The 27,851-nt window shown below is 37.6% G+C and overlaps 1 protein-coding gene across 3 annotated transcripts in view; it reads left to right on the top strand.

The window, feature by feature from the left end:
- The window catches only part of LOC131439030 (plexin domain-containing protein 2), a 73,500-nt gene that overhangs the window by 21,697 nt on the left and 23,952 nt on the right, over positions 1–27,851 (top strand). For all 3 annotated transcript variants that reach the window (XR_009231043.1, XM_058609527.1, XM_058609528.1), the window contains exon 2: positions 26,205–26,833. Coding sequence is in view for 2 of the 3 variants with exons in the window: in XM_058609527.1 (XP_058465510.1) it covers positions 26,205–26,833 (629 nt within the window). In the remaining variant the exon portion in view is untranslated. The remainder of the gene's footprint in view (positions 1–26,204; positions 26,834–27,851) is intronic.

Below are 27,851 nucleotides of genomic sequence, written 5' to 3' on the forward strand. Positions count from 1 at the left end.
AGCAATGTCAGGAGAATACGGCGGGTGTGGCAAAATGTCCCACTTGAGCGTTTCCAAATATTTTTTCACGTCTATTGCGACATTAGTCCGAGCGTTGTCCTGCAGGAGAATAACTTTATCCATGTCAGCTGGTATTTCGGCCGTTGTTCTCGTAATGCTCGGCTCAAACGTAACAGTTGCAGCCTATACCGATAGCCCGTTATAGTATCGTCTGGTTGTAGCAGCTCATAGTACACCCTTTCGGTCCCACCGGATGCTCAACATGATCTTCGAATCATCAATATTCGACTCTTTGGTGTTGATGTTGAGGTCGATGGCAGCAATTGGCTGGATATAGCGTAGTATTTTTCTTCTTGGTTTTCTCATAGAATATCCATTTTCGCACGTGAAAAATCACCTTTCAATGTCTTTCGGTTTCAGTTCATAAGGCACCAAACTGCTTTGCTTATGAATCCTTCCCAAGGATTTTAATCGTACAGAAACTGCTTGTTGAGGCACTTCCAAATGATTCTGCAAGCTCCTGTTGCGTTTGACTCGGCTCTTCGTCGAGTTATGCCTCCAACTGTTTGTCTTTGATATTTTTTCGCTCTGGTGCGAACGCTGACTTCAACGCTGAAATCTCCATTCTTAAAATTTCGAAACCTTTCCCTACATGATTTATCGGTTTCAGTATTATCACCATAAATATCCACAAGTATTTTATGTGCTTTAGTTGCACTTTTCTTCCCATTAAAACAGAAAATTAAAGCTTCCCGCATATGCTGCTTAGTTAACACAAAAATGCTCATGCTAATTATCACCAGTGTTGGTGATTGCCGAAAATTTGACAGAAGCTGCTATATTGCTATCTATATTGTATACAACATTTTCAATCCGGTAGAAGATGCTACAAGAACTCGAGTCTATAACCTTGGAATGCTGAACCAAAAAAATTGCAATATTTTTGGCGGACCTCATCAGCACTTGATAGTTGAATGTTTGCAGAGAAAGCTTTTTCTTATCATTTCTAAAGTTTACTAAAATGATCAGAGAACTTATTGCGGTTCGGTACTCTAATTATAGCTTCATACTAAAATGGAGCATGATCTCAAGTAAATTGACTGCAGGTCGTAGAAAAGGTTCAATGGTGTGGAAATCTGAGCAAATATTTTCATACACCTTCTGTATGTCTGTTAACGAACCTGCCTTCAAGAGTATTGTAAGATTTTGTACTGACTCTGCAACCACGGTAGACACTGCTGAAACAGAAAAGAAGGTCGAAGACAGCAGTGAAAAAAAACACCAACTCTACTTTTTATCGCACCGTGTCGTTTAGCCCGACGATGGACCGATGGAGAGTGTGTTACACAAAACCGGTGATGTAATAAGCTTCCGTCGTCACTTAATCGGACCGGCGATGGTGAGTGAAAAGGAGAAAAAAAGTAAACCAAAGTAAATTGCTAATGGATACAGACAAAAAGCACACGAGCTCAGTGCAATGGTAGTGACGTTTGTTTGAGTTTGGGGTTGGCGAAATGTAGTAGGGTAAGGGCTCCCTATTTCATCCAATTTGTAACGATGTTACCTTAAAAACCTGATTTAGACACTAAAATCACTACGATTTTTCATATTTCCGCTTAATTCGCCTTGCTCCACATTGGTAATTGATTCACATTCCTTGGAAATTGAAATAATATTCAAAAAATCAGCTAAAAACACTTCTGATATGTTCACTACTGTGCTCCTAATTTCATCTCAAAGGTTTCATGATCATCCTATCGTTGGTCCTTTATTCATCTCATAAATTAGCAATGACGACAGCAATCAAAACCAAAATATTGCACTATTACACTCTCAGGTTCAAAATGTCAAAATTTGTCTTGAAAAGGGCCTAATGCCAACTATGAGACAACACACGATATTTTTAAAAACAGTTTGGAATCATTTCGACGTTTAAAATTTTTTGGATCGTTTCCGTTACCTTTCGTTTTAAATTTAAAATTTTTCTGTGCAGTTAATTTGGAGAACTTAAAAAGAAACAACAAAAAAGAATTGTTGCTATTTAGACATTAGCTCTTCTAAAAACCAGAACCAGTGATGCAATTTATTCAGATTTATCTCTTTGTATAGATTTTTGCGTTCGCATACTGATTTAAATCAGAGTACAGATTTTATAAAGATTTTCTAAATTTAATACAGATTTGTAAATGGTTAGACTTTTCTCTCTGAGTATCTGTTTATATTTGGTTGCAGTACTTCTTTAAAAGTTTATTAATAAACGGACAAATCACATGTTAAAATGGAAATCTTTTGTTCAAATATTTGGTGGTGAACACTGATAAACATTTATATTAAAATTTTAAACCAATTTGAACTGATTCATTTTATTAGTGGAAATAGAGAGAGCAGATACATATTTTCTATGAAAGTATCTGGCACAGTCGATGAAGCCACACACACTTAACAGTGTTATGTTGACATATACTGCCCATACTCGCATATCAGTCCCATATGGAAAATCGGCATGTCGAGAAAAAGACGATCAAAATTTTATATCCAAATTTATTAATTTTTTGTGCTACCTAATGCTAAATCTAGTATTATTACATGAAATATCGGTAATACACCTTTGCTATTCCAATATTGCAACAAATGAAATTATTGAAATTTGCACTGAATGGGACTGATATGCGGGTACTTTGCATATGGGACAGACATGAGTTGATAATTTTTCACATTTTACTGAATAGACTCCAAACTTTTATTGCAATTTCTGAGAGTGCATTGAGAATATATTGCTTTCCTCAAGCTAACTCAAAATTGGCGAAAATCGATATGGGACTGATATGCAAATATGGGCAGTATAGTGGAAAGAAACTAGTGCTACTAGATTTGCCACAATGGTTATTTCATTTTAGTATTCAACACGCTCTCTCTGGTAATATTCGAAGCCGAAACAGTTTTATTGAAATATAAATATCAACAATATAATTAAACTAATGTCACGGATAATAAAAAATACTTGTTGATGATAATTTGAAGAAGGAAAACAATATTTTTGTAACATTACTTGGCAACTTTGCGAAACTTGGCAACTTTGCGACACCAAATGAGATGAAAACAATGCGCAATCAAGTGAACTAAGTGAAAAACTTTCATCTCATATTCTTGAAGACATTGATTGCTTGTCGGGTAGTTTTTTAAGTTGTGAATCATTAATTAAACATGTGGCAAATGAACATTACAAATTGTGAAGTCATCAAGCATTCAATAGTAGTGTAATTGTGCGAAATAGTGATCATGTTTTGAGACGAATCGATTAGTAGATATTCAGAAACATGACGAACTGTAAATCTTGAGACGAAAATGTGTCCTAAATTGAAAAGTGAGTTTGTTTTAAATGGAAAAAAGGATCACCGAAGAATTAAAAACCATTTCTTCAAATGGAAAAGTGTGATACTAGCTTTAATAATCATTTTTAAACATTTCACAGTTTGGTTCAGGTACGTTGTAAGATATTGTTCATGTTCAAAATAATGAGGTGAAGGGATGAGATGAAAATAGGAGCTCAGATGAAATAGGGAGCCGTTACCCTACTACTTTTTCGGTTTATGAAAGGTTCGAAAGATGCAAAAGATTACGTTACCTCCCTGACAAATGTTTCTTTCTTAGGTTACGGCCCAATAGGCAAGAAATACAATGTGCAATGTTTCATGTTTTAATTGAGCGCATTTAGTGATATTGAAAATATAACTTTCGTCGGTTTGTTGGAGAAATCTTCAGTGAAATTACATTATCAATTTTCAATACTCAATTTTGCTTAAAACCTTATCGGTAGAAATCAAGCACTGCTAACGCCTGAATTTAGTCAAGTTCAAAGCAGAATTTATTAGCATGCAAAATAAGTACCCGGTAATGAAATCCACTTTCCTGAAGGACCATCTTAGCAAAGTTGGTTGCTATTGACCTTACCATTGTGAACTCATTCTATTTGAAATTTAGTCGGTAATAGCAGCCATTATCAGCAATTATCGATCAAACTGTGATTGGGAGTGTATGCAATGTATGTATGACTATAAGAGCAAATTCAGCAGCTGCAAGATTCATATGGGTGGTCTGTAATATAACTGAAACTGAAACAAACGTATCTCCAGCAAGCCGCTCTAGTTTTATTTATTCGACCAGTTCTTCTGTCAAACTTAAAACTGTCTTACGATGCCGTTCTATTTTTTGTATATTTGAAACACGAGTAAAACACTACTGGGGCTGCCAGTTTTTCTTGTTATAAAATTCAGATTTAAATTTTGTAACTGACATAAATTATGTATCTAGAACTAGAACACTACTGAATATGCCCTAACAATTTTTCGCGGAAGGCTCGACCATCATTTTCACGCACAGGAGAAATTAGAATTCTGATTAAATGTGATTATTTCGATAGAATATTATAATAGTATTTTGTGTATTTTTATTATTCTTCAAACTATTGTATTGATTGGATGAAATCAATGGTGGCCGGATCTATTGGACAGAGTTGTTCCATTCGACGGTTCAATTCAAACACCAGAGAAAATGATTGACCTTCAGACAAAAAGTATGCACATCAATACACTTGGAGGTATTTAATTGAGTTCAACGCTAGCGTTGAAGGCTTCGAAACTGATGGGATCCGACCGATCGGAGTGGGTGCAATCTTTTATCGCAATCATTGCCGTTAGGCGATGTTTCTTTCTATAAGTATATACATATATACATTAATTAGGCGAGGGTGTCAGAGTACAAGGTTTGTGCTCGTCACACTAAACGTGAACGTGTTTCTATCAATTGAACACGATAATTAAAAGAGAGCGGAAATCTGATGTTAACAATGAACTACAAGAATCGACACGTTACTTGAAACTCTAAAATTGTTTGTTTAATTATGTTCGTTGTGTTATAGAAGTGATCTCCAACGATATACTTTCTAGTATTAAGGAATTCAACGAAATGACATCTCTTAGAATTCATAATAATATTGGCAAAGTGAGTGTACTTTCTATATTTCCTTTCTCTTATAGAAAAGGCTATCATCTGTGACAATTTTTTTAATGAATATATACTAAAATGTCCATTGACAGAAGGTCGAATGACAAAACGTCGATGAACAAAAGGTCGAAACACCAAAATGTCGAAAGAACAAACGGCCGAATGCGTCAAATGGTCGAATACGCCAAAAAGTCGAAATAACAAAACGTCGATTATAACGAAAGGTCGAAAGTAACAAATAGTCGAATATAACGGAAGATAGAATACAACATTAAGTCGAATACAATGTAAGGGTGAATTCTGGGTGTGTTGAATGGCATATATTCACTGAAAATCAACTGTTAAATAAAATTAATTGCCAGGGTTAAGTCGAGGGAAAGTATGCGGCTTTAAAAGTCGATAATGGAATATAGTAGCAAAATGATACAAAGTGTTTATTCCCAAATTTTAAATTGTTGTTGGTAATTACTATCACTTTACGTAATTGCACTTCACACACTCACAGATTTTGAAAAGGCAACAATCAAAAATATTTCAGGATTCGCAGCAAAAATATTGTTTTTTCATCTCAAACCATTTTTTTTCAAAAGAGTACAAGTGCACTGGATTTCGCTCACTGTACATAGAGAACAAAGATGTTTCTATGTCATTCAAGAAAGTAGAAGCATTGGCTTTTGTACCACAAGAGAAAGTACCGAAAGCTTTTCAAATCATAAAATGTGATTAAAAATTATGTTCTCGGCAATCATGAAAAAGCTCAGAGCAATGGAAAGTGAAGTAAACCATTATTTGAAATAAGTATGTTGAATGTGCACTAAAGTGTTCTAAAGAGCCTCGAACCACTAATCCTTTGGAAGGTTGACACAATAGATGGCGGATTATTCGTTCGGAGGATAGTCGGATTTTATAAAATATTGGACAATTTACGAAAAGAACAAAAGCTAGTGGAAGGAAAATACTTCAGGGATCACCAGGAACCTAAAAGATTGGAAAACAGGTGCAAAAGGATGACAAGTTATTTAAAATTGTCGAAAAGTTTGCAATACAACAACAAGTGATATACAACATTTCTTATTACATGACGGGTGTTGCATTAATATTAGAAGACAATAATTAATTACAATAATTATATTCATTTTGTTTCATGAACGTCTTTCTTTCTGTGATTCCCTACTTTACATGTTCAAGAATGTTTTTTATCAACTTCATGAAGACATTATTTTATGTCTCAAAATGACACACGATCCAATATTCCGGGCAAACGGGTAGATCACAGGTTTAGGTGCCCCCTAAAAAAGGCAAACAAACTATGTTTAAGTAAACCGTGCAAGCGAGTGGATCACAGGTTCGTATGCAAGAGGCCGCCGCTTCCGACGGCGGGTCGGCGAAAACCTCGGCCGCTTAGTGCCGCCTCGGTTCCTTGCCCTCGTGTATTTCTACTACATACTTTCCCACCATTCACTATTTTGTCGTATTCGTCCTTTAGTGGCATTCGACCTTCTGTTATATTCGACGTTTTGGTATTTCGACTATATGGTACTTCGACTTTTTGTTATATTCGACCTTCTGTCGCAGTCGATCTTTTGATACATTCGACGTTTTGTGACTTTCGATATTTTGTCATTGGACTTTTTGTCGTTCGACGTTTTGTCATTCGACGTTTTAGTATAAAACCGTTTTTAATACCGACGTGTAACAGCCATGTGTCATGTTAAAATTATTCCTTTCGTTTAGATTGTAACAATCAATTAAGCATTCTATGAGTTGTAGAAGTGCGTTCCTCTTTAAAGTTTTTGTCATTATTTATGGTACTTCCAGGAACGGTATTCAGAGACCAGCACAACCAAAAATAGTTCGTATGTCCATGAATTAGTATGACGAAAAAGTTGAAATAGTTTTGAGCCCAGCTTTGATGATTTTTTTATATCATCATCTTCTATGACCGTATAAATTAAAAAAAAAGCCAACCTGTAATCTCAAAATTGGAAGATTGGCATTTTATTAGATTCGAATTTTTCGCAAATCAGTGTAGCCGTCTTAAAGAAATCGTAGTGCGTTTCACATGAAATTTTTGCCAACAACGAACCGTGCTGAAATCGGAATGTCATGAAAAAGGGTGCTGTGCATAGCCTTTTAGGTGCAAAGAAACAATTACATAAAAAAAAGTCTTGAAAATCGTGTTTCACGTTGCTTCAAAACATCGCTTTATCATCAACCGCGTAAAACTCTTATCAATATCTCCGTTAAGGGGCGGGTACCCGATCAGATGGTAATAACAGAATTATATCAACTGGAGTAATTTATTTCAAAAATATTTTGTAACAATTTTTGAAATATTTTTGGCTGGTAAGCTGTTAAAATAACAAAAATCATAACAAAAAAGACTCTAGCGGGAACAAATTCGTAACAGATTTTGGAACGTTTGTATCACAATTATTATTGCATTTGATATAACTACAGAGATACGAAAGTAGAAATTTATAACAATAGTTGTAAAAAATTAGATAGCAAATTTGACACAGAAAAACTATATCACAGCTAACTTTTAGCATGATTCCAATCCCAAATTGCGAAGATTTTATTTACGAAATGAATAATTTATTTAGTGATCTGATTTCTTCTTTTAGTTTTTTGAAATTTTGATCATTATATTTGGATATAATGCAACGGAAGAACTCATTTTTTCAAATAATTAACTTTATCATGAGTCTTGCAAATGAAAATAAAACATCATAACTGATTTTGTTATTATATTGTTTTTTTTTTAAGATATTTTATTCAGGTCTATTTGCATACAAGTTGTTGGTGACTGTCACAGGTGTACTGGGGTTGCTTGGGGTTGGTGTGAAGGAAGCACCGTTGATCTTTGGTGTAGTTGTATCCTTGTCCAGTTTATCACATGGCTTACCGTAGTGAACAGCTTTTTGGCAATATTGACATGTGGCCATCTGATTGTCATAGGTAACAAGTGATTTGCACGGGATTCTTATATCCTGACCGAATGTCACATAAGAAGGTATAGGCCTCTTCAAGCGCATGCGTAACAAACGTACGCCCTTTAGAATACCGGGGAAAAAGTTCTTCCACTTTTCTTTTCCGATAGAGAGAATCTCTCCGTATTGGAACATAGTTTTGCGAATATAAGGATCGAAGACGCTTGAGGGAAGATCATGCACACGCACTTCTATAGCACTATCTTCCATATATACTGGAATGTTGCACTTGATATTTTCATGCTCCACATAGTGCACATTATTATTGTCTTTAGCGAATTGAATTGCATCCAACTCTTTATAGAACTGGATATAAACAACATTATTGGTCTTTTTGCATTGAAGTAAATGCACTCGTTTAATGTCAAGATGCATTTGCTTCTTAAGCAAACCTTCAAGTTCTCGTATCGAAGGTCGAATTTTGCACTGTCTGAAGTCAACAACAATTGTATTCTTTCGTGTCGGCGGTAGCTTTTGTTCGTTTGGTTCACTCATTTCGAGGTCGTTTTATTGTTCACTACACAATACTGTACTTGGTTTCTTCTGTCCTGAACGTAAGCGGTTTTGTTTTATCGACTGACTTGGATGAGATGTGAATGCGAACTGATTATATTGTTATCATTAGTTTTAACTTTCAACTGTTTTCATTTGTTAATTATCTCAAAATAACACAAATTGTTATACATGTCAACTGCTGATATATTTGCGTTATGATTTTGTTATGTGCATCTGATCGGGTAGGGTCTAACACTTTTGAAAAATCATTTATTTTTTTCTTTATATTTATTATTCTTTATTTCAAGAATATTCTGTGAGACTTTTATGCCTATCGGAACAAAACTCTGCGAGTTATGGGCCTTTATCTTTGCTTATCTCATACTGCGAAGAAGTAAGAGCTCGGTACACAGGTCCAAGAATTTTACTTCGATTGACTTCGAAACATGACAAAATATTCTAAAATTCTTATAATGTCTCATCATAATAAATTATAAAAGAAAAAATATGATTTCTTGAAAATGTTAGACCCAACGGGTTCCCTGGAGTAATAAATTGTTTCCATTGATTTTGTAGACAAAAAACTTTAAACGCGTTTTTCTCGAAAGCAGGTTTTGAAAGTCTATGTCCATCATCATTCAAAAACTACTGCACCAATTTTTTCAACTTTTTCAACTTTCTACATATGAAAAACCAGACCCCAACGTTTTTCAATGTTTTTGTTGTTTGTTACTTTGGTGAGGTTTTACAGCTACAAAATGGCGAATTTTTTCGTAAAAAATCGTAGTTTTCACTTTGAACAACCACCAAAAAAAAAATTCGTCACACTATCTCCAAACCATTCTTTTTCTCTTCACAGATAGTTTGAGTGCAATTGAAGCCATTTGCTCAAACGCTGCTGGCAAAAATGAACCGTTTTTCTTGAGCAAAATAAAACAGTGCCTGAACGACATATTGAACAATAATTCACAATAAATCACAATAGTTTGGGTCCCGGCTCATTGCTCTATTCCAGGCAATGGAAGAGCCGATATTTTAACCAAACGTGGTGCTTTTGAGGGTGAAATTTATGAGAGACCGATTGCTTTCAACGTCTCGCCAAAGAACACTTGCCAGCTGGCAAGCTTCTTGGGATAAAGATGATCTGGGTCGGTGGATGCACTCAATTATTCCTAAAATATCGACTAAGGCATGGTTCAGGGGACTGGATGTGAGTAGGGACTTCATTCGTGTGATGTCCAGACTCATGTCCAATCACTACACGTTACAGGGTCCGGCACTCGAAGTGTAACCAACTTCAGACCTTCGAGCCTGGCGTCAAGGTAAATGCGACATATTATCGGGAAAGTATTCTGGAGGTTGCTTTGAAGCCGTGGGCAGACAAACATTTCGGTGGCAGACCATGGACGTTTCAGCAGGACTCGGCACCGTCTCACAAAGCTCGAGTGAACCAAGAATGGCTGAAAAACAACGTTTCGAACTTCATCACGTCCACACAATGGCTCTCGAATTCACCAGATGCGAATCCAATGGATTATTCTCTTTGGGCCATTTTGGAGAGCAAAGTCCGAACTAAAAGATACACCAGTCTCGAGGCGCTGAAAAAAGTTATTGTCCGCGAGTGGGCCAAAATACACCTGCAAGTCACATTCGGGCAGCTTGCGATTCGTTTTTTGACCGAGCAAAAGTGTTTTTCATATCGAGCAAATGTGAATTGATTCTGAATTTTGTATTATTTTTACACATTTTGTACTTTGAATTAAGTAAAAGTAATTTTCCAAACTGAATTTATGGCCTTTTTAATTGGTTACACTTCGAGTGCCGGACCCTGTAGATGCACATCTCCTTCTAATTGGACTTTCCGAAACTAACCATTGTGCTTGTGGCGAAGGTTATAGCGATATTGATCATGTCGTTTGGACATGCGTGGAGTATCGTGATGTCAGATTTCAACTAATAAATTCCTTGCGTACTCAAGGTAGACTATCGAATGTCCCAGTTCGCGACATTCTTGCTTGTCGTGACCTTACATACATGAAACTTCTTTATCATTTCATTAAATCCATTGGAGTTCCAATTTAAATTTTATTTTATGTTAGGCTGTTTTCTCTTCCATGAGTTCAATCAATAGCCAACTATATGATATTGATTAAAAGTGATGAACTGATACAAACAAACCTGAAATAATTATAAGATCATGTGCAAAATAAATTTATTTTATTCAATGTAATTTAAAATAGCAACTCGCTTGATAAAAACAGTGTTTAGATTAACTAATGAGTACCAACATACCAATATGATATTCGAAATGTATTAGGTTTAAAGTACTATGTATTGTGGATGCCACGGCGAAGAAAAGCTTATGTATATTGCCTATGAAATAAACATCAATACGAGAAAAAAACCACCAAAAATAAAAAAATTAAAAAAAAATCAACCAGGAACGTTGGGGGCTAGAAAAACTTCTACTCTCACTATGCTGCTTTGATTTGTTCACTTCTGATTAGTCTGCGCTGAGATACAGTGGACACCGCAAATCATGATTTTTTAGAAGCGTCCTCAAAAATACCTCTTCATCGCCTTATTTCTCAATATTTTTCTACGAAAAATAAAAAAAATGTTACTCGAATTATGCTTTTTATCATGCAAAACATTTGAATTTAGTTTATTGAACGATAATTCTGGAAATAAATAGCGAAAATTATGATTTTTTCATTGTTTAGACCCTCTCCCCCTTTCCCTTAAAAATGGATGGATTTTAATAATCTATGGCCTGTTGGATAGATATTACCTCGAGATCATTGAAACCTTGCCCAAAGACCATTACTTCATTGTCATGGACAGTCTAAGCTCAATAGAAGCTTTCCGGGCAATGAAGCTTATTTCCTGGGGAAAATACGGGAACATTTGAGAACTTTATCTGAACGGTCTTATTTAATATCGGGATGTGTTCTCATATACCAGTACCTTAAACACATTGATATACAAGTGTAATGTGTTATTCCTCGTTCAGAAAGTATAATCTCCATCCACAGGTTCGAAACTAACATCCGCCCGATTCTCTCGATCCCCGTCTCTGTCCACCATCTTCATTGGAACTAACAAGATCTTTTTTTTTGTCACTAACTTTTTCGTTCCCCCTTCCCTGTCTTTTCAACATCTCGATGCAACTAATTAGATCTCTGTCGTTTTCAGACATTTTGTTCCCACATCCCCTATTTACCCCATTTCCACACTATTTACTTTCTTTTTCATTCTCTTCCGTAACATCACCATCACCGCCCAAGGGAGACCGCTCCAGTAGAAAACCAGTATGCGGGCCACCCGCCGGGCCTTCGTAGCCTGGGGTTGTTCGAGCCATTGATGTGGAACAAGGCAACCAAAACTTCTAATGATCGATATTTTCAATTATTCGTCACACTTTTGAATCCACAAATGCACGAGAGTCTGCTTAGATTGATCTTTATTATGAGCCAACACCGAACACGAGAACCCAGAATATAGACTCTAAGGCTATTCGCAACGCGGTGATGGATATCTGTTCTAAAATGACATACTGTTGTATAATTTAAAAATGTCAAAAATAAAACTCGAGCTTGACGATCTCAACGGAAAGATTTAAAATCTGTTTTATATATTTCTGTAAATGTATTGGTGTTGTGTCTATTCACTTCACTGTTTCAAATCAGAAACAAACAAACTAAATTAATGATTTCGAAAACGATATGAATATTTTTACAGATCATAGTGAGCTGGAGTGCTTCTAAATGAAACTGTATTATTCAGTGCAAAACATTTAACGCTTATTTTGATAATTTCTTAAATGTCATTCGACGCTTTGACATCTCGTCTCTCAGATTTCGTAACAGACGCTCACGCAAAAAAAAACAGTTTTCTATTCGTGTTTCGAATATTCATTAATTTAAAACAATTTCGTCAAGCAGTTTTAAATCTGTTTTAAATTTGTACTCGAAATATAGAACTAAATCTCAGCTTCGTGATTGACATGTTTCAGTTGCAGATCTAAAGTAGATCAGTCCATATGAAATAAAACAGCGTTGCGAACAACCTAATAGTCGTGATTTGTATTTGTTTTGTAGCCGACGAAATTACATCAATAGCCCAAATGTATACAATTATATGTTTGTACATGCTTGCGATACGGATATCGATATTTAAGCTTCTCTTCGCCAAGCTCGTGTTCAAGTTTTGTACGCAAGCAGTTATTTTTATAGCGTTTCTCTACCATTACTATCCTTCTGCGATTTTGGTTGCAGCGATAAACTTTATCTCATCATCAATCGAGTTCATCTAATATAAATTAGAAATTAATTGTCATTGTCATTTTCTCAGGCGAAACGACATAACATGGAATTTCATCCGATCTTGCATGATACAAGATTAGAGCATACCAGTTAAAGCTCCAAATCGTTTTATGGCACTTTTTGTCTTGCTGTCTAGCAACAACCTACCTCTAGCAAGCTACGCATAAGACTGAAACGTTAGCTATAATTTTGTTTCTATTTATAGATTCGCGTGCTTCCAACAGCTTCGCTTTTGATTCGATTGACCAATCAGAGCGATGCTTTCCCTTTGATATATCGCTTACTCCTTCAAAACCGTCGACTATGGCAGGGAAATTCGGTATGCCGGCGATTTTTTGCAGACAAAATAGGACACTGCTAGCTATTCATCAACATTTCAATGATATACAATTGAAAATACATGGCTATGTACATTCAAATCAATACGTAAAAATATTTCTAATCAAATGGTGACATAATATTAATAATTGATACAAAATTGACTGAGCTGTAATTGTTCAAAACCTGACCACATTTCTACGTGTATTTTTCTTGAGTTTCTAGTTTGCACCCGTATATAGAAAACAAAAATGTGTTCCACATTAAAAAAAAATTTTACCCGTACCCGACCCGAACCCGAAAAAAGTTCCGAAACCCAAAAAAAAACCGAAACCCGTTAAAAATGAAAAAATCGACACCCGAACTCGAAAAACATATTTTTCTGTACTCGGGTTCGGGTCGGATCCGACCATTGGAATTTTTACCACCTTGTATTTCCAAAATCGGTAGTCGGATCGAATGACAATTGGAGAACTTTTAAGAGACCGTTAAGTCTTTCATTTGAATCTAATTTTGCGGAAATCGGTTCTAGCATTTCTGAGTACATTAAGCGACATTATTTGCTTTTTGCCTTTCTCATATACTATTTTCGGTATGAAAGTCAATTTTCACAGATGATACCCTTTCTATAAGAGAAAGTAAATATAGCAAGCTTACTCACGTTCCCAATTTAAATATGTGTTCTAAGATATGACATTTCATTGAATTCCTTAATACTAGAATGTATATCGGTGGAGATCGCATCTATAACACAACAAACATAACTATTTTCTATGCACTCAGCACAAAACGATTCCCATGCGGTACTAAAACCCCTAAATAACTGCAATCTTTCGACGACCAGAATGCCGTCACGTAGTTTCGTTTCGTTCGGCACGTTAGTAAGGACATAGCCCTTCGGTGTAATAAGTGTATATACAAATAACATTAACTTTACGTCTGCTCAGCGGTTTATGTTGAACCGTTAAGTGGCGTTAGCAGTTCAACATAAACTGCTGATGCACTGATGAGCCGAAGGCGAAACGTAGAAATAGAAAATATTTATGTGCACGTGGGTAATTACACCGGAAATCGTGAAAATTTATGAAATCGTTTTTACTTTACCAATCATCATCTCGATTAGCAGTAACAAAGGCATTGCTAATTCAGTTAATATTCCATATGATTTGACAAAAAATATTGACTGGATTAAATACCAAAGTAATATTTCAAGTGTCTTAACTTCAATGGAAGAGCTCCCCCCACTTGAAGAATATGACTTCCTCGTTTGTTCGATTCTGGAGGCCGCAGAACAAGCCCAAACCAAACGATTTCTTGGTCCATCGTCTAACAGAAGGCCTCCAAACCCTTGGTGGGACAAAGAGTGTTCAGATGCTAAGCACGCGAAACAAAATGCTTTTAAGACGTTTTTAAAACGAGGAGGAGGAACTCCTCAGAATTTTGAAAATTTCTTGACTTTAGAAACCAAGTACAAGAGCATACTTCGGGCCAAGAAATGTAGCTATTGGAGACATTTTGTCGAAGGTTTGTCAAGAGAAACCTCAATGAGCACTCTTTGGAATACGGCCAGACGAATGAGGAATCGTAACGTAGGAAATGAGAGTGAGGAATACTCGAACCGATGGATATTTGATTTTGCGAGGAAAGTTTGTCCAGATTCTGTTCCTACGCATAGCATTATAAGGGAATTTTTTCCAAATAATGGTTCCATTGATAGCCCCTTTTCAATGATGGATTTTTCCATAGCACTCATGTCTTGTAACAATAACGCTCCTGGGTTGGACAGAATTAAATTCAACTTGGTGAAGAATCTGCCCGACCTCGCAAAAAGACGTTTGTTGGAATTGTTTAACAAGTTTCTTGAGCAAAATATTGTTCCACCTGACTGGAGGCAAGTGAAAGTTATCGCCATTCAAAAGCCGGGGAAACCAGCTTCCAATCACAACTCATATAGACCCATTGCGATGTTGTCCTGCATCAGAAAATTGTTCGAAAAAAATATTCTTCGACGTCTCGACACTTGGGTCGAGACGAACGGTTTGTTGTCAGATACTCAATTTGGCTTCCGTAGAAATAAAGGGACGAATGATTGCCTTGCATTACTTTCGTCTGACATCCAAATTGCCTTCGCTCAAAAGCAACAAATGGCATCTGTATTTTTAGACATTAAAGGAGCATTTGATTCAGTTTCCATTGATGTTCTTTCAGACAAGCTCCACCAACATGGACTTCCACCGGTTATAAATAATTATTTGCACAACCTTTTGTCAGAGAAACACATGCATTTTTCACATGGCGATTTGGCAACATTCAGAATTAGCTACATGGGTCTACCGCAAGGCTCATGCCTCAGTCCGCTCCTCTATAATTTTTACGTGAATGACATTGACAGCTGTCTAGTAACCCCATGTACACTAAGACAATTGGCAGATGATGGCGTAGTTTCAGTTACTGGACCCAAAGCTATTGATCTGCAAAAACCATTGCAAGATACCTTAGATAACTTGTCCGTTTGGGCTGTTCATCTGGGTATCGAATTCTCTGCGGAGAAAACAGAGCTGGTCGTCTTTTCAAGAAAGCATGATCCAGCGCAGCTTCAGCTTCATATGATGGGAAGAATGATCCAACAGGTTTTAACTTTTAAATACCTCGGGGTGTGGTTTGATTCCAAACGCACGTGAGGAGGACACATTAGGTATCGAAATGCCGAAATGCCAACAAAGAGTAAATTTTCTTCGAACAATAATAGGATCTTGGTGGGGTGCTCATCCGGAAGATCTAATAAAATTGTATCAGACAACGATACTTTCAGTGATGGAATATGGATGCGTTTGCTTTCGTTCCGCTGCAAACTCTCATATTATCAAACTGGAGCGAATTCAGTATCGTTGTTTGCGAATTGCTTTAGGGTGCATGCATTCGACACATACAATGACTCTTGAAGTTCTGGCGGGAGTTCTTCCATTGAAAGATCGTTTTTGAGAGCTTTCATCGCGACTGCTAATAAGATGTGAGGTACTGAATCCCCTTGGCTAGTTGAGCTTCAATCTCAAACAAGATTCATGACAGTATATTTTAACCATATGTCACAGGAAATCAACCCTTCAATATTCCTATCCGTGTCAGCCTCCTAAATGTCCCTGTCTCAACTTTATTTTTCGACACATCCATGCAGCGCGAAGTGCGTGGAATCCCGGAACACCTACGCTCGATGGAAATCCCAAAAATATTTTCAAGTAAGTTCAGGCATATTGACTCTGAGAAAATGTTTTTCACGGACGGATCACGAATTGAAGAGGCTACTAGGTTTGGTATATTCAACAATAATGTTTCGGTCTCATTTAGGCTTCAAGATTGCATCTGTTTATATAGCAGAGTTAGCAGCAGTTCATTATAGCTTGAGTGTAATCGTCACATTATCTCCAAACCATTATTTTCTTTTCACAGATAGTGTTAGTGCAATTGAAGCTATTCGCTCAAACGCCGCTTGCAAAAATGAACCTTTTTTCTTGGGCAAAATAAAACAGTGCCTGAACGTCATATTGAATAATAATTATCAAATCACAATAGTTTGGGTTCCGACTCATTGCTCCATTCCAGGCAATGAAAGAGCCGATATTTTAGCCAAACGTGGTGCTATTGAGGGTGAAATTTATGAGAGACCGATTGCTTTCAACGAATTCTATAGCGCGTCTCGCCAAAGAACACTTGCCAGCTGGCAAGCTTCTTGGGATAAAGATGATCTGGGTCGGTGGATGCACTCAATTATTCCTAAAATATCGACAAAGGCATGGTTCAGGGGACTGGATGTGAGTAGATTTCATTCGTGTGATGTCCAGACTCATGTCCAATCACTACACGTTAGATGCACATCTCCTTCGAATTGGACTTTCCGAGACTAATCATTGTGCTTGCGGCGAAGGTTACCGCGATATTGACCATGTTGTTTGGACATGCGTGGAGTTTCGTGATGTCAGATCTCAACTAATAAATTCCTTGCGTACCCAAGGTAGACTATCCAATGTCCCAGTTCGCGACATTCTTGCTTGTCGTGACCTTCCATACATGAAGCTTCTTTATCATTTCATTAAATCCATTGGAGTTCCAATTTAAATTTTATTTTATGTTAGACTGTTTTCTCTTCCATGAGTTCAACCAATAGCCAACTATAGGATATTGAATATAAGTGGTGAACTGATACAAAAAATCCTGAAATAGTTATAAGATCATGTACAAAATAAATGTATTTTATTTAATGTAATTTAAAATAGCAACTCGCTTGATAAAAACAGTGTTTAGATTAACTAATGAGTACCAACATACTAATATGATATTCGAAATGTATTAGGTTTAAACTACTATGTATTGTGGATGCCACGGCGAAGAAAAACTTATGTATATTGCCTATGAAATAAACGTATTTATGAAAAAAAAAAATCGTTTTTATGAACCGCAAATCAATGTCAAGTGAGATCGCTGACATCTTGAAGATATCATACGACAGTGCATACAGGTTGCCGCGTACTTTGAGATGCTCATGGCATTTTGTTCATTGACTGCAATGCGAAATTGCACCATATTCACCGGATATGGCCTCAAACGAGTACTATTTAAGTGCAGATCTAAAAAAAATTAAAAACTCCAAGGAAGGAGATTCTACCTCAACGAGGCAGTTATCGCTGAAACAAACGCTTAAAAAAAGCAAAAAGCAAAAGATAAATTATTCTAAAGACTGAAGTATGGACGCATTTTGATTTTTTTTTTTTTTTTCATAAATACGTTTATTTCATAGGCAATATACATAAGTTTTTCTTCGCCGTGGCATCCACAATACATAGTAGTTTAAACCTAATACATTTCGAATATCATATTAGTATGTTGGTACTCATTAGTTAATCTAAACACTGTTTTTATCAAGCGAGTTGCTATTTTAATTACATTAAATAAAATACATTTATTTTGTACATGATCTTATAACTATTTCAGGATTGTTTGTATCAGTTCACCACTTATATTCAATATCCTATAGTTGGCTATTGGTTGAACTCATGGAAGAGAAAACAGTTTAACATAAAATAAAATTTAAATTGGAACTCCAATGGATTTAATGAAATGATAAAGAAGTTTCATGTATGGAAGGTCACGACAAGCAAGAATGTCGCGAACTGGGACATTGGATAGTCTACCTTGGGTACGCAAGGAATTTATTAGTTGAGATCTGACATCACGAAACTCCACGCATGTCCAAACAACATGGTCAATATCGCGGTAACCTTCGCCGCAAGCACAATGATTAGTCTCGGAAAGTCCAATTCGAAGGAGATGTGCATCTAACGTGTAGTGATTGGACATGAGTCTGGACATCACACGAATGAAATCTCTACTCACATCCAGTCCCCTGAACCATGCCTTTGTCGATATTTTAGGAATAATTGAGTGCATCCACCGACCCAGATCATCTTTATCCCAAGAAGCTTGCCAGCTGGCAAGTGTTCTTTGGCGAGACGCGCTATAGAATTCGTTGAAAGCAATCGGTCTCTCATAAATTTCACCCTCAATAGCACCACGTTTGGCTAAAATATCGGCTCTTTCATTGCCTGGAATGGAGCAATGAGCCGGAACCCAAACTATTGTGATTAGATAATTATTATTCAATATGTCGTTCAGACACTGTTTTATTTTACCCAAGAAAAACGGTTCATTTTTGCCAGCAGCGTTTGAGCGAATGGCTTCAATTGCACTCAGACTATCTGTGAAGAGGAAATAATGGTTTGGAGATAATGTGACGATTACATTCAAGCTATAATGAACTGCTGCTAACTCTGCTATATAAACAGATGCAGGTTCTTGAAGCTTGAATGAGGCCGAAACATTATTGTTGAACATACCAAACCCTGTCGCTTCTTCCATTCGCGATCCGTCCGTGTAAAACATTTTCTCAGAGTTAATATGCCTGAACTTACTTGAAAATATTTTTGGGATTTCCATAGAGCGTAGGTGGTCCGGGATTCCACGCACTTCGCGCTGCATGGATGTGTCGAAAATTAAAGTTGAGTCAGGTACATTTAGGAGGCTGACACGGATAGGAATATATCTTGAAGGGTTGATTTCCTGTGACATATGGTTAAAATATACTGTCATGAATTTTGTTTGAGATCGAAGCTCGACTAGTCGTTCGAAATTATTAATTACCATGGGATTCAGCACATCACATCTTATTAGCAGGCGTGATGAAAGCTCCCAAAATCGATCTTTTAATGGAAGAACTCCCGCCAGAACTTCAAGACTCATTGTATGTGTCGAATGCATGCAGCCTAAAGCAATTCGCAAACAACGGTACTGAATTCGCTCAAGTTTGATAATATGAGAATTTGCAGCGGAACGAAAACAAACGCATCCATATTCCATCACTGAAAGTATCGTTGTCTGATACAATTTTATTAGATCTTGCGGATGAGCACCCCACCAAGACCCTGTTATTGTTCGAAGAAAATTTACTCTTTGTTGGCATTTCGTTATCAGATACCTAATGTGTCCTCCCCACGTGCATTTGGAATCAAACCACACCCCGAGGTATTTGAAAGTCAAAACCTGTTCGATTATTCTTCCCATCATATGAAGCTGAAGTTGCGCGGGATCATGCTTTTTTGAAAAGACGACCAGCTCTGTTTTCTCCGCAGAGAATTCGATACCAAGATGAACAGCCCAAACGGACAATTTATCTAAGGTATCTTGCAATGGTTTTTGCAGATCAATAGCTTTGGATCCAGTAACTGAAACCACGCCATCATCTGCCAATTGTCTTAGTGTACATGGGGTTACTAGACAGCTGTCAATGTCATTCACGTAAAAATTATAGAGGAGCGGACTGAGGCATGAGCCTTGCGGGAGACCCATGTAGCTAATTCTGATTGTTGCCAAATCGCCATGTGAAAAATGCATGCGTTTCTCTGACAAAAGGTTGTGCAAATAATTATTTATAACCGCTGGGAGTCCATGTTGGTGGAGCTTGTCTGAAAGAACATCAATGGAAACTGAATCAAATGCTCCTTTAATGTCTAAAAATACAGATGCCATTTGTTGCTTTTGAGCGAAGGCAATTTGGATGTCAGACGAAAGTAATGCAAGGCAATCATTCGTCCCTTTATTTCTACGGAAGCCAAACTGAGTATCTGACAACAAACCGTTCGTCTCGACCCAAGTGTCGAGACGTCGTAGAATAATTTTTTCGAACAATTTTCTGATGCAGGACAACATCGCAATGGGTCTATATGAGTTGTGATTGGAAGCTGGTTTCCCCGGCTTTTGAATGGCGATAACTTTCACTTGTCTCCAGTCAGGTGGAACAATATTTTGCTCAAGAAACTTGTTGAACAATTCCAACAAACGTCTTTTTGCGAGGTCGGGCAGATTCTTCACCAAGTTGAATTTAATTCTGTCCAATCCAGGAGCGTTATTGTTACAAGACATGAGTGCTATGGAAAATTCCATCATTGAAAAGGGGCTATCAATGGAATCATCATTTGAAGAAGACTCCCTAACAATGCTATGCGTAGGAACGGAATCTGGACAAACTTTCCTCGCAAAATCAAATATCCATCGATTCGAGTACTCCTCACTCTCATTTCCTACGTTACGATTCCTCATTCGTCTGGCCGTATTCCAAAGAGTGCTCATTGAGGTTTCTCTTGACAAACCTTCCACAAAATGTCTCCAATAGCTGCATTTCTTAACCCGAAGTATGTTCTTGTACTTGGTTTCTAAAACCAAGAATTTTTCAAAATTCTGAGGAGTTCCTCCTCCTCGTTTTAAAAACGTCTTGAAAGCATTTTGTTTCGCGTGTTTAGCATCTGAGCACTCTTTGTCCCACCAAGGATTTGGAGGTCTTCTGTTAGACGATGGACCAAGAAATCGTTTGGTTTGGGCTTGTTCTGCGGCCTCCAGAATCGAACAAACGAGGAAGTCATATTCTTCAAGTGGGGGAAGCTCTTCCATTGAAGTTAAGACACTTGAAATATTACTTTGGTATTTAATCCAGTCAATATTTTTTGTCAAATCATATGGAATATTAACTGAATTAGCAATGCCTTTGTTACTGCTAATTGAGATGATGATTGGTAAATGATCGCTACCATGTAAATCAGGAAATACTTTCCAGGTGCAATCTAGTCGAATTGAAGTCGAACAAAGAGATAAATCTAATGCACTTGGACGTGCAGGAGGTCTTGGGATCCGTGTCATGCTACCCATATTTAGTACCGTCATGCTAAAATTGTCGCAAATATTATATATTAGAGATGATCTGCTATCATTGTAAACGGAACCCCACATCATTCCGTGCGAATTGAAATCTCCTAAAATCAAACGTGGAGCAGGAAGGGCTTCGACAATTTCATTAAGCTGTCGTTGTCCAACTTGAGCTCTTGGAGGAATATATACCGAAGCAATGCAAATGTCCTTTCCTTTAATGTTTATTTGACAAGCAACAACTTCTATACTAGAAGTCGAAGGAATGTTTAATCTATAAAAGGAATAACATTTCTTAATTCCTAAAAGCACTCCACCATACGGGGAGTCTCTGTCGAGACGTATAATGTTAAAGTCATTAAAATTTAAGGCTATGTTTGATGTAAGCCATGTTTCGCACAAAGCAAATACATCACATTTTTGACTATGCAACAAAACTTTAAATGAATCAAGTTTTGGCATGATGCTTCGACAATTCCACTGCAGGACAGTGATTGAATCATTTGCGGCGGATGATAAATTATCCATCAAATGATACAAAACCTGAAAGAGCTGGCCATTGAGCTGATAACTGTTTCAAAAAAGTTCTAGCTATTGGAAGGAATGCTGTTATGATGGTCTTTAGAGGTTCAGAAATATTGAATGCAGCGAAAATCCATTCTACAATTTCCGAAAATTTCAGTAATCCTGTTGGTGAATGTGAAATGGAGCCCACTGGATTATTGTCTTTTCTTGAGCTAGTTCCTGGATTGGTTTGTGAATTTGACAAACCAGGAGGCACAGTTTTTGGTTTTAAATTTGGCTTTTTAGCTTTAACACGGGGATCTTTTTTTGAAGGTATAATTTTAGGTGTCTTTTTTGGTATTTTGTGGTTTGTTAATCTCCTCTTAACAGACCCTTGAGGAGTGACAAACGAGGTATCTTCACTATTTCCGTCAGAGTCAGATTCCTCTGGCTCCGCAAGATTTGAAAAACCGTTTTCGATTTCCAAAGGGGAGACATGTATGACCGTTTTGAGCATTTCTGCATATGTGCGCTTAGACCGTGCTTTTAAAGAAAGCTTCATTTTGTCTTTACGCAGCTTAAATGCAGCGCACACTGAAAGATCATCATGAGGGCTTTCCCCACAATAAACACATTTTTCAACATCTTTATCGCAAAGATTATCCTTATGAGGCCCTTGACATTTGATACATTTGGACTTATTACTACAGTAAGTAGCTGTATGTCCGAATTTTTTACAGTTCGTGCAATTCATAACATGCGGTACGAAAAGCCGAACAGGAAGACGAATTTTATCGATATAGACATGGCTAGGCAATGCAGATCCGGCAAATGTTACGCGAAACGAATCTGAGGGACGATAAGACTTTTTTCCATCGACAATAGATGCTGAGTACAATTGTTTGCACTCGAGTATCTTAACTCCCTCAAGCATGGAGTTTTTAAAACGGCCAACTCCATTTTTAAGTAAATCATCTGCTGTCAGACTTGCTTCAGTCACAACACCGTCAATTTCTACCTCCTTCGATGGAATGTAAACTCGATATTCAATAGCAAATAATTTACAGGTTACAATATCGTTTGCCTGTTTCAAGTCGTTAACTACAACTCGAATTTTATCTCTATTAACCTTACAGATTTCTTTAACTTCAGAGAAATGTGATGTCAAATCCTTTGTAATTTGCATCAAGTTTAAAATCTTTTCTTTTTTTCGAAGATAGACTATCCATGGCCCAGTGGTACCCTGTGGATAATGTTTAGCCCTCGGAGTATTTAAACTTTTACTAGTATCCGGAATCGGATTCGGATGATCTTCCATGAGATCATCCATTACATTAAATTTTTTTTGTAAATTAATAATACCAAAATAAAAACTTATGTTTAGTAAAATTTCAGATATAAGAAATAAAAAATAAATTAAATTAAATCTACCTTGTAGCTGATGTCTCTGTTCCTTTATCGTGAAGAACGACGTGAAGCTCTTCCAACGATTTCCAATTGGCAGTCTTTTGCTGTTTCCAATTGGCAGTCTTCTGTCGTTTACTGCTATCTCAGTTGCTCTGCCTAGTTGCTATCTCGTTGTGAACACCACTGCACTTGCTGTACCTGACCCCAGGTACAGTGCTTTTGCTCTTGGTGGCGATCAAATGCGATGCTTGCAGTGTAGCACCTCGCGATATATGCCGTCTCTTTTGATCCTACGCAGCGTACAAATTCTGGTACCTGGTAGATCAGCACTGGGTTGCTTTAGCACCTCTGTGCCTTTGCACCCCTTCGTCTTCGCACCTTTATGCGATGGCACCTCTGTGACTCGTCACTTCTATGCTCTCGCACCTCTGTGTCTCTACACCTCTGTGCGTATGAACGGGATGGCCTTCGTTGCTAGCTTTCCAGTCGGGAAACGCCCCGAATATTGCGTTTGCTATGGGCAGTTTAACTACCTGAAGCTTAGAATTGTCTCGGTAGCAGCCGTTAACTCACGAGCCAGTACAATCGAAACACAACCTCTTCGCTTGAATGGTTTTTACTGAATGACGCATTTTGATTTCGCTGTAAATAATTCACAAGTTTTGGATATTCAAATTTTATTCAATATACTGATAATATTAGACTACAACAACAGAATATTATTCTCCACATTTGCTACTTAGTAGACTAGCTGGCGCACCTTCTTGCGAACGTTCCTCATTAAATTCCGTACAGACTTCTTGGCGACAAGTTTTGACACTTTTTTCCAATCTTTTTTGAACTGGTTTCGGCTGCCGAGACATGTTTCCTAAGATGTGCCTTCGTTAATACTCAAAATTCCTCAATTGGTCGAAGTTGTGGGCAATTTAGTGGATTCATGTCTTTTGGGACGAAAGTAACATTTTTGGTACTATACCATTCTACCGTTGATTTCGAGTAGTGGCAAGAAGCCAGATTTGGCCAGAAGACAGGATCCATGTGGCTTCGAATCATGGGTAGAAGTAGCTTTTGTGAACTTTCCTTGATGTATATTTCGCTGTTCATTGAAGCAGTGGTGATGAAGGGTTTCGAAATCTTACCGCAGCTACAAATTGCTTGCCAGACCATAGCTTTCTTACCAAATTTTTCGACTTCAATCGATGTCTCGGACTGGTTTAACACTTGCCCTTCTCGCACCGTATAATATTGTGGTCCCGGCAAGAATTTGTAATCGAGTTTCACGTAAGTTTCGTCGTCCATGATTATGCAGTTCAAATTTCCAGCAAGAATCGTATTGTACAGCTTTCTCGGCCTGATCGATGCTTCTTGTTCCGGACTATGTTTTGGTTGTTTCTGCTTCTTATAGGTTCGAAGAATCAAACGTTCTTTAGCACGAAGAACAATTGACTTCGAAGTGCCCACTTTTTTGGCCACATCCTGAAACCTCCTTCTTTTGCTCGAACGCCTTCAGTATACGTTTATCCAACTGAGGGTTAGCAGGACCTTTTTTTTGACCCGTTTTCGGTTTATCCTCAAAGGTGTTATCCTCACCGAACTTCCTGATTGCATTTCGCACGGCTTTTTCACTTACTCCTTCCATTTTTGCTATCTTTCTCAGTGACAGTCCGCGTTCTGAGCACCATTTGTACACAATTTTTCGACGTTGTTCTGCTGAAAGTCCACGCATTTCGAAACAGACTAATGAAAACGAATAAACAACTGCACAAGTGGTTAGAGAAGAGTGTAAACAACAGGACGCAGCCATAAAAATTGACAGATTCTGAACCATTGCCAAATGGCACCGGTTTTTGGTTGCGTCCGTACAGTCTTTACAAAAAAGTATTGAGATGTTTGAGAATAAAGCTGAGTTTTGTTTTCTTGGTTAGTCCCGCGACTTATTGATCCACGTGTTAATACATTGATGTAGAAGATTTGTTTCTAAATCGGGTCATTATGTGACGGTTTCGATTCAAATGTTCACTATTAAATCAAATCTTCATTATCTAGCAAAACCATCTGAGTGTCGAGTCGTTTTCTATATACACTATCATATGATGACAGGTGGCACATGTTCGTTTCCCAGGATCACTTGATTACGTTTTTTTTTCTTATAACAAACGTCGTTGCAGGTCAACACAAACACCCGGCGCCATCGTCAATGTTGTAGCGAATTTATTTGCCATTAGCAACGCTGCATTAAGCGGTAATATTTTATTACGGACAAATCAATAATAGCAAACGGAATTGTTAATAAACGGCCCTTATCTTTATACTTCCGAATGAAGAGTGTGAATAGTAGTTGCAATTATTCGCTCGTCTTCGATGGAATATTTTCACTATTTCAGAACAATGTTTTTTCGTAGTTGTAATTAAGGCGAAGGAATTCGTATCAATTTCAACCCATCATATTTGTACTGGTCACCTCTCTTCGCAGATATATATATAAGAATGCACTTCCTTGCATCTGTTTCCCTTATCATTGCATAAATCGCTCTACTCCGAGATTATGTTCGTGAATGGGTGTGTAAATATTATGCCCGCATGATCGTTGACGCATGTAATGAAGGAGTCACGGTTGCTGCTATTCTGACAAATTCTAGACATGCCACTGTGCTCTAGAGCTACGTAGCTGATTGACCGGCTGACCCTTCGACGGCGCCGTTGCTCATCAAGACGAGGCAACTAATTACAGCTTCAACGCCCTTGTGAATGCGATAACATTTGCCCCTTTTGCACGAAGCTAGTTACTTCTAGTCAGAAAAGATTTCAACTCTTGATTTTTTTTAAGTGTACATATTTTTAATTGCAAACATTCATCGCCCATCCATAGGTCAGTTTTCCTGCAATCTTCATATTCTTTTCTACATTACAGATTCTCCGGTAGCGAGCCGTGTGCGGCGCTCAAGCCCATCGAAAGCACCAGATAGAATGTCCGGCGAATTGGAAACCCCGGACAGTGTACAGATATTTGGCCACAAGCCGAACATAAGTGAAAATAAAACCAGCGTAGCGAAGCAAAAATTGATGAACGAAAATCTCACCGGGAAGAAACCACTGAATTTGAACAGTTCGACCGTCTACACCGATCATCTATTAGGTTACAACGGGACGGGTCAGCGAAAAGAATTTTCTATCGTGTCTATCAAACCGGGAGCGGAACCTACGACGGTTTCAACCCCTTCGGGCGGCAGTGCAATCAATGTAACCATAGAAACCAAGTCTGGCCTTGGGGTCGCTAAAGTAGCGGGCGTCGATGGTAGCACCACGACAACTACGGCAGACCCACTGAGCGATGCCATCAATATCGACACGGTTGAACGAAGCGAAGCTGATCTGAACACCACTTTGCAGAACCATAACATCACCTACACACAGGAAGACTACCATACATACTACAACAGCGTTTGGACGACTGATAAAAGTGCAAGCGATGCGTACTGGAAGCGGTTGGATAATATGAACGTCAGCAGTTTACTTTCCAATTCACATCGGAGAGCAACGGTGAGTGGGAATAATGGTGGCGTTTTGTTATATATATGCGGGGGGAAGAGTGAGATCGGCTAATATGTGCCTTACAAATCCATAACGTGTTGTTTTTTACAGTGTACTGAACAGCAGTTAACATTTAATTGTAATTAGTACATTACTTTCTGACAAATGTTTGTGTAGTTTACGTTAGTACGTTCCTCTATCGAATTGCACTGTTACTTAGAGCATGTTCAGTAGTGTTCTAATTCTACAGGGTGTTCCACAAAAAAATCGAATTTGAAAATTCAATAATAAAAAAAAACTTGGAGTATGTAATGCCAGAGACAACCGCGAGGTTGACGTAGGATTGCATTCGAGATGTGTATAGATAGCAAACGGTTTGATACCGTTTGACCGTTTAAGATTTACAGTATTGAAAAGGACCATTCTGTTTCAAAAGATTGCGTTTGTATTCTAGAAAAAAGGATGGCAGTTTAGTACAGTGGATCTCGTTTGTAGCTTTTTCACAAAGGGGCGGCGGTCCCAACGGTCGCAAAAATAGCAACTAATAGAATTTTGATGTCGATTATGTCGTTTCGGATTTGCATATTTCAGTGAAATAAACTATCAAAAGGCTACCGGGTTTCATTTTTGCTATTCAGAAGGACCAAACTGTAGAATTCTCTACGATATAGAACACTGTTCGGAACATTTTTCTCGAACGCGATGCGCCAGAATGATAGCTAACGTTCGTTCGTTATAAATTTGGCATAGCGAAAAGTCCACAAATCAAATTATTCAAGATTTGTACTTAACTGATGATTTTCACCCTCGATTTGCAAAGAAGCAGTCTTAATAGTTCTTTAGATAACATTTAGTGCCATTAAAAGGACTGATTTTGTAGAATTTTCTCAATTGTAGTCTACTTTTCGTTTTCTTTTTCTCCAATGCAAACGACTATCTGCAAGATATATTTTCTGCGTTTAGGCTTGAGGAACGGATTTTAAAGCTTACATTCGTTTAGGGGTCATTAAAAGACGTCACGCCGCAA

Source organism: Malaya genurostris, chromosome 3 (genome assembly GCF_030247185.1).
Source record: "Malaya genurostris strain Urasoe2022 chromosome 3, Malgen_1.1, whole genome shotgun sequence".
In the NCBI taxonomy this organism is placed as follows: Eukaryota; Metazoa; Arthropoda; class Insecta; order Diptera; family Culicidae; genus Malaya; species Malaya genurostris.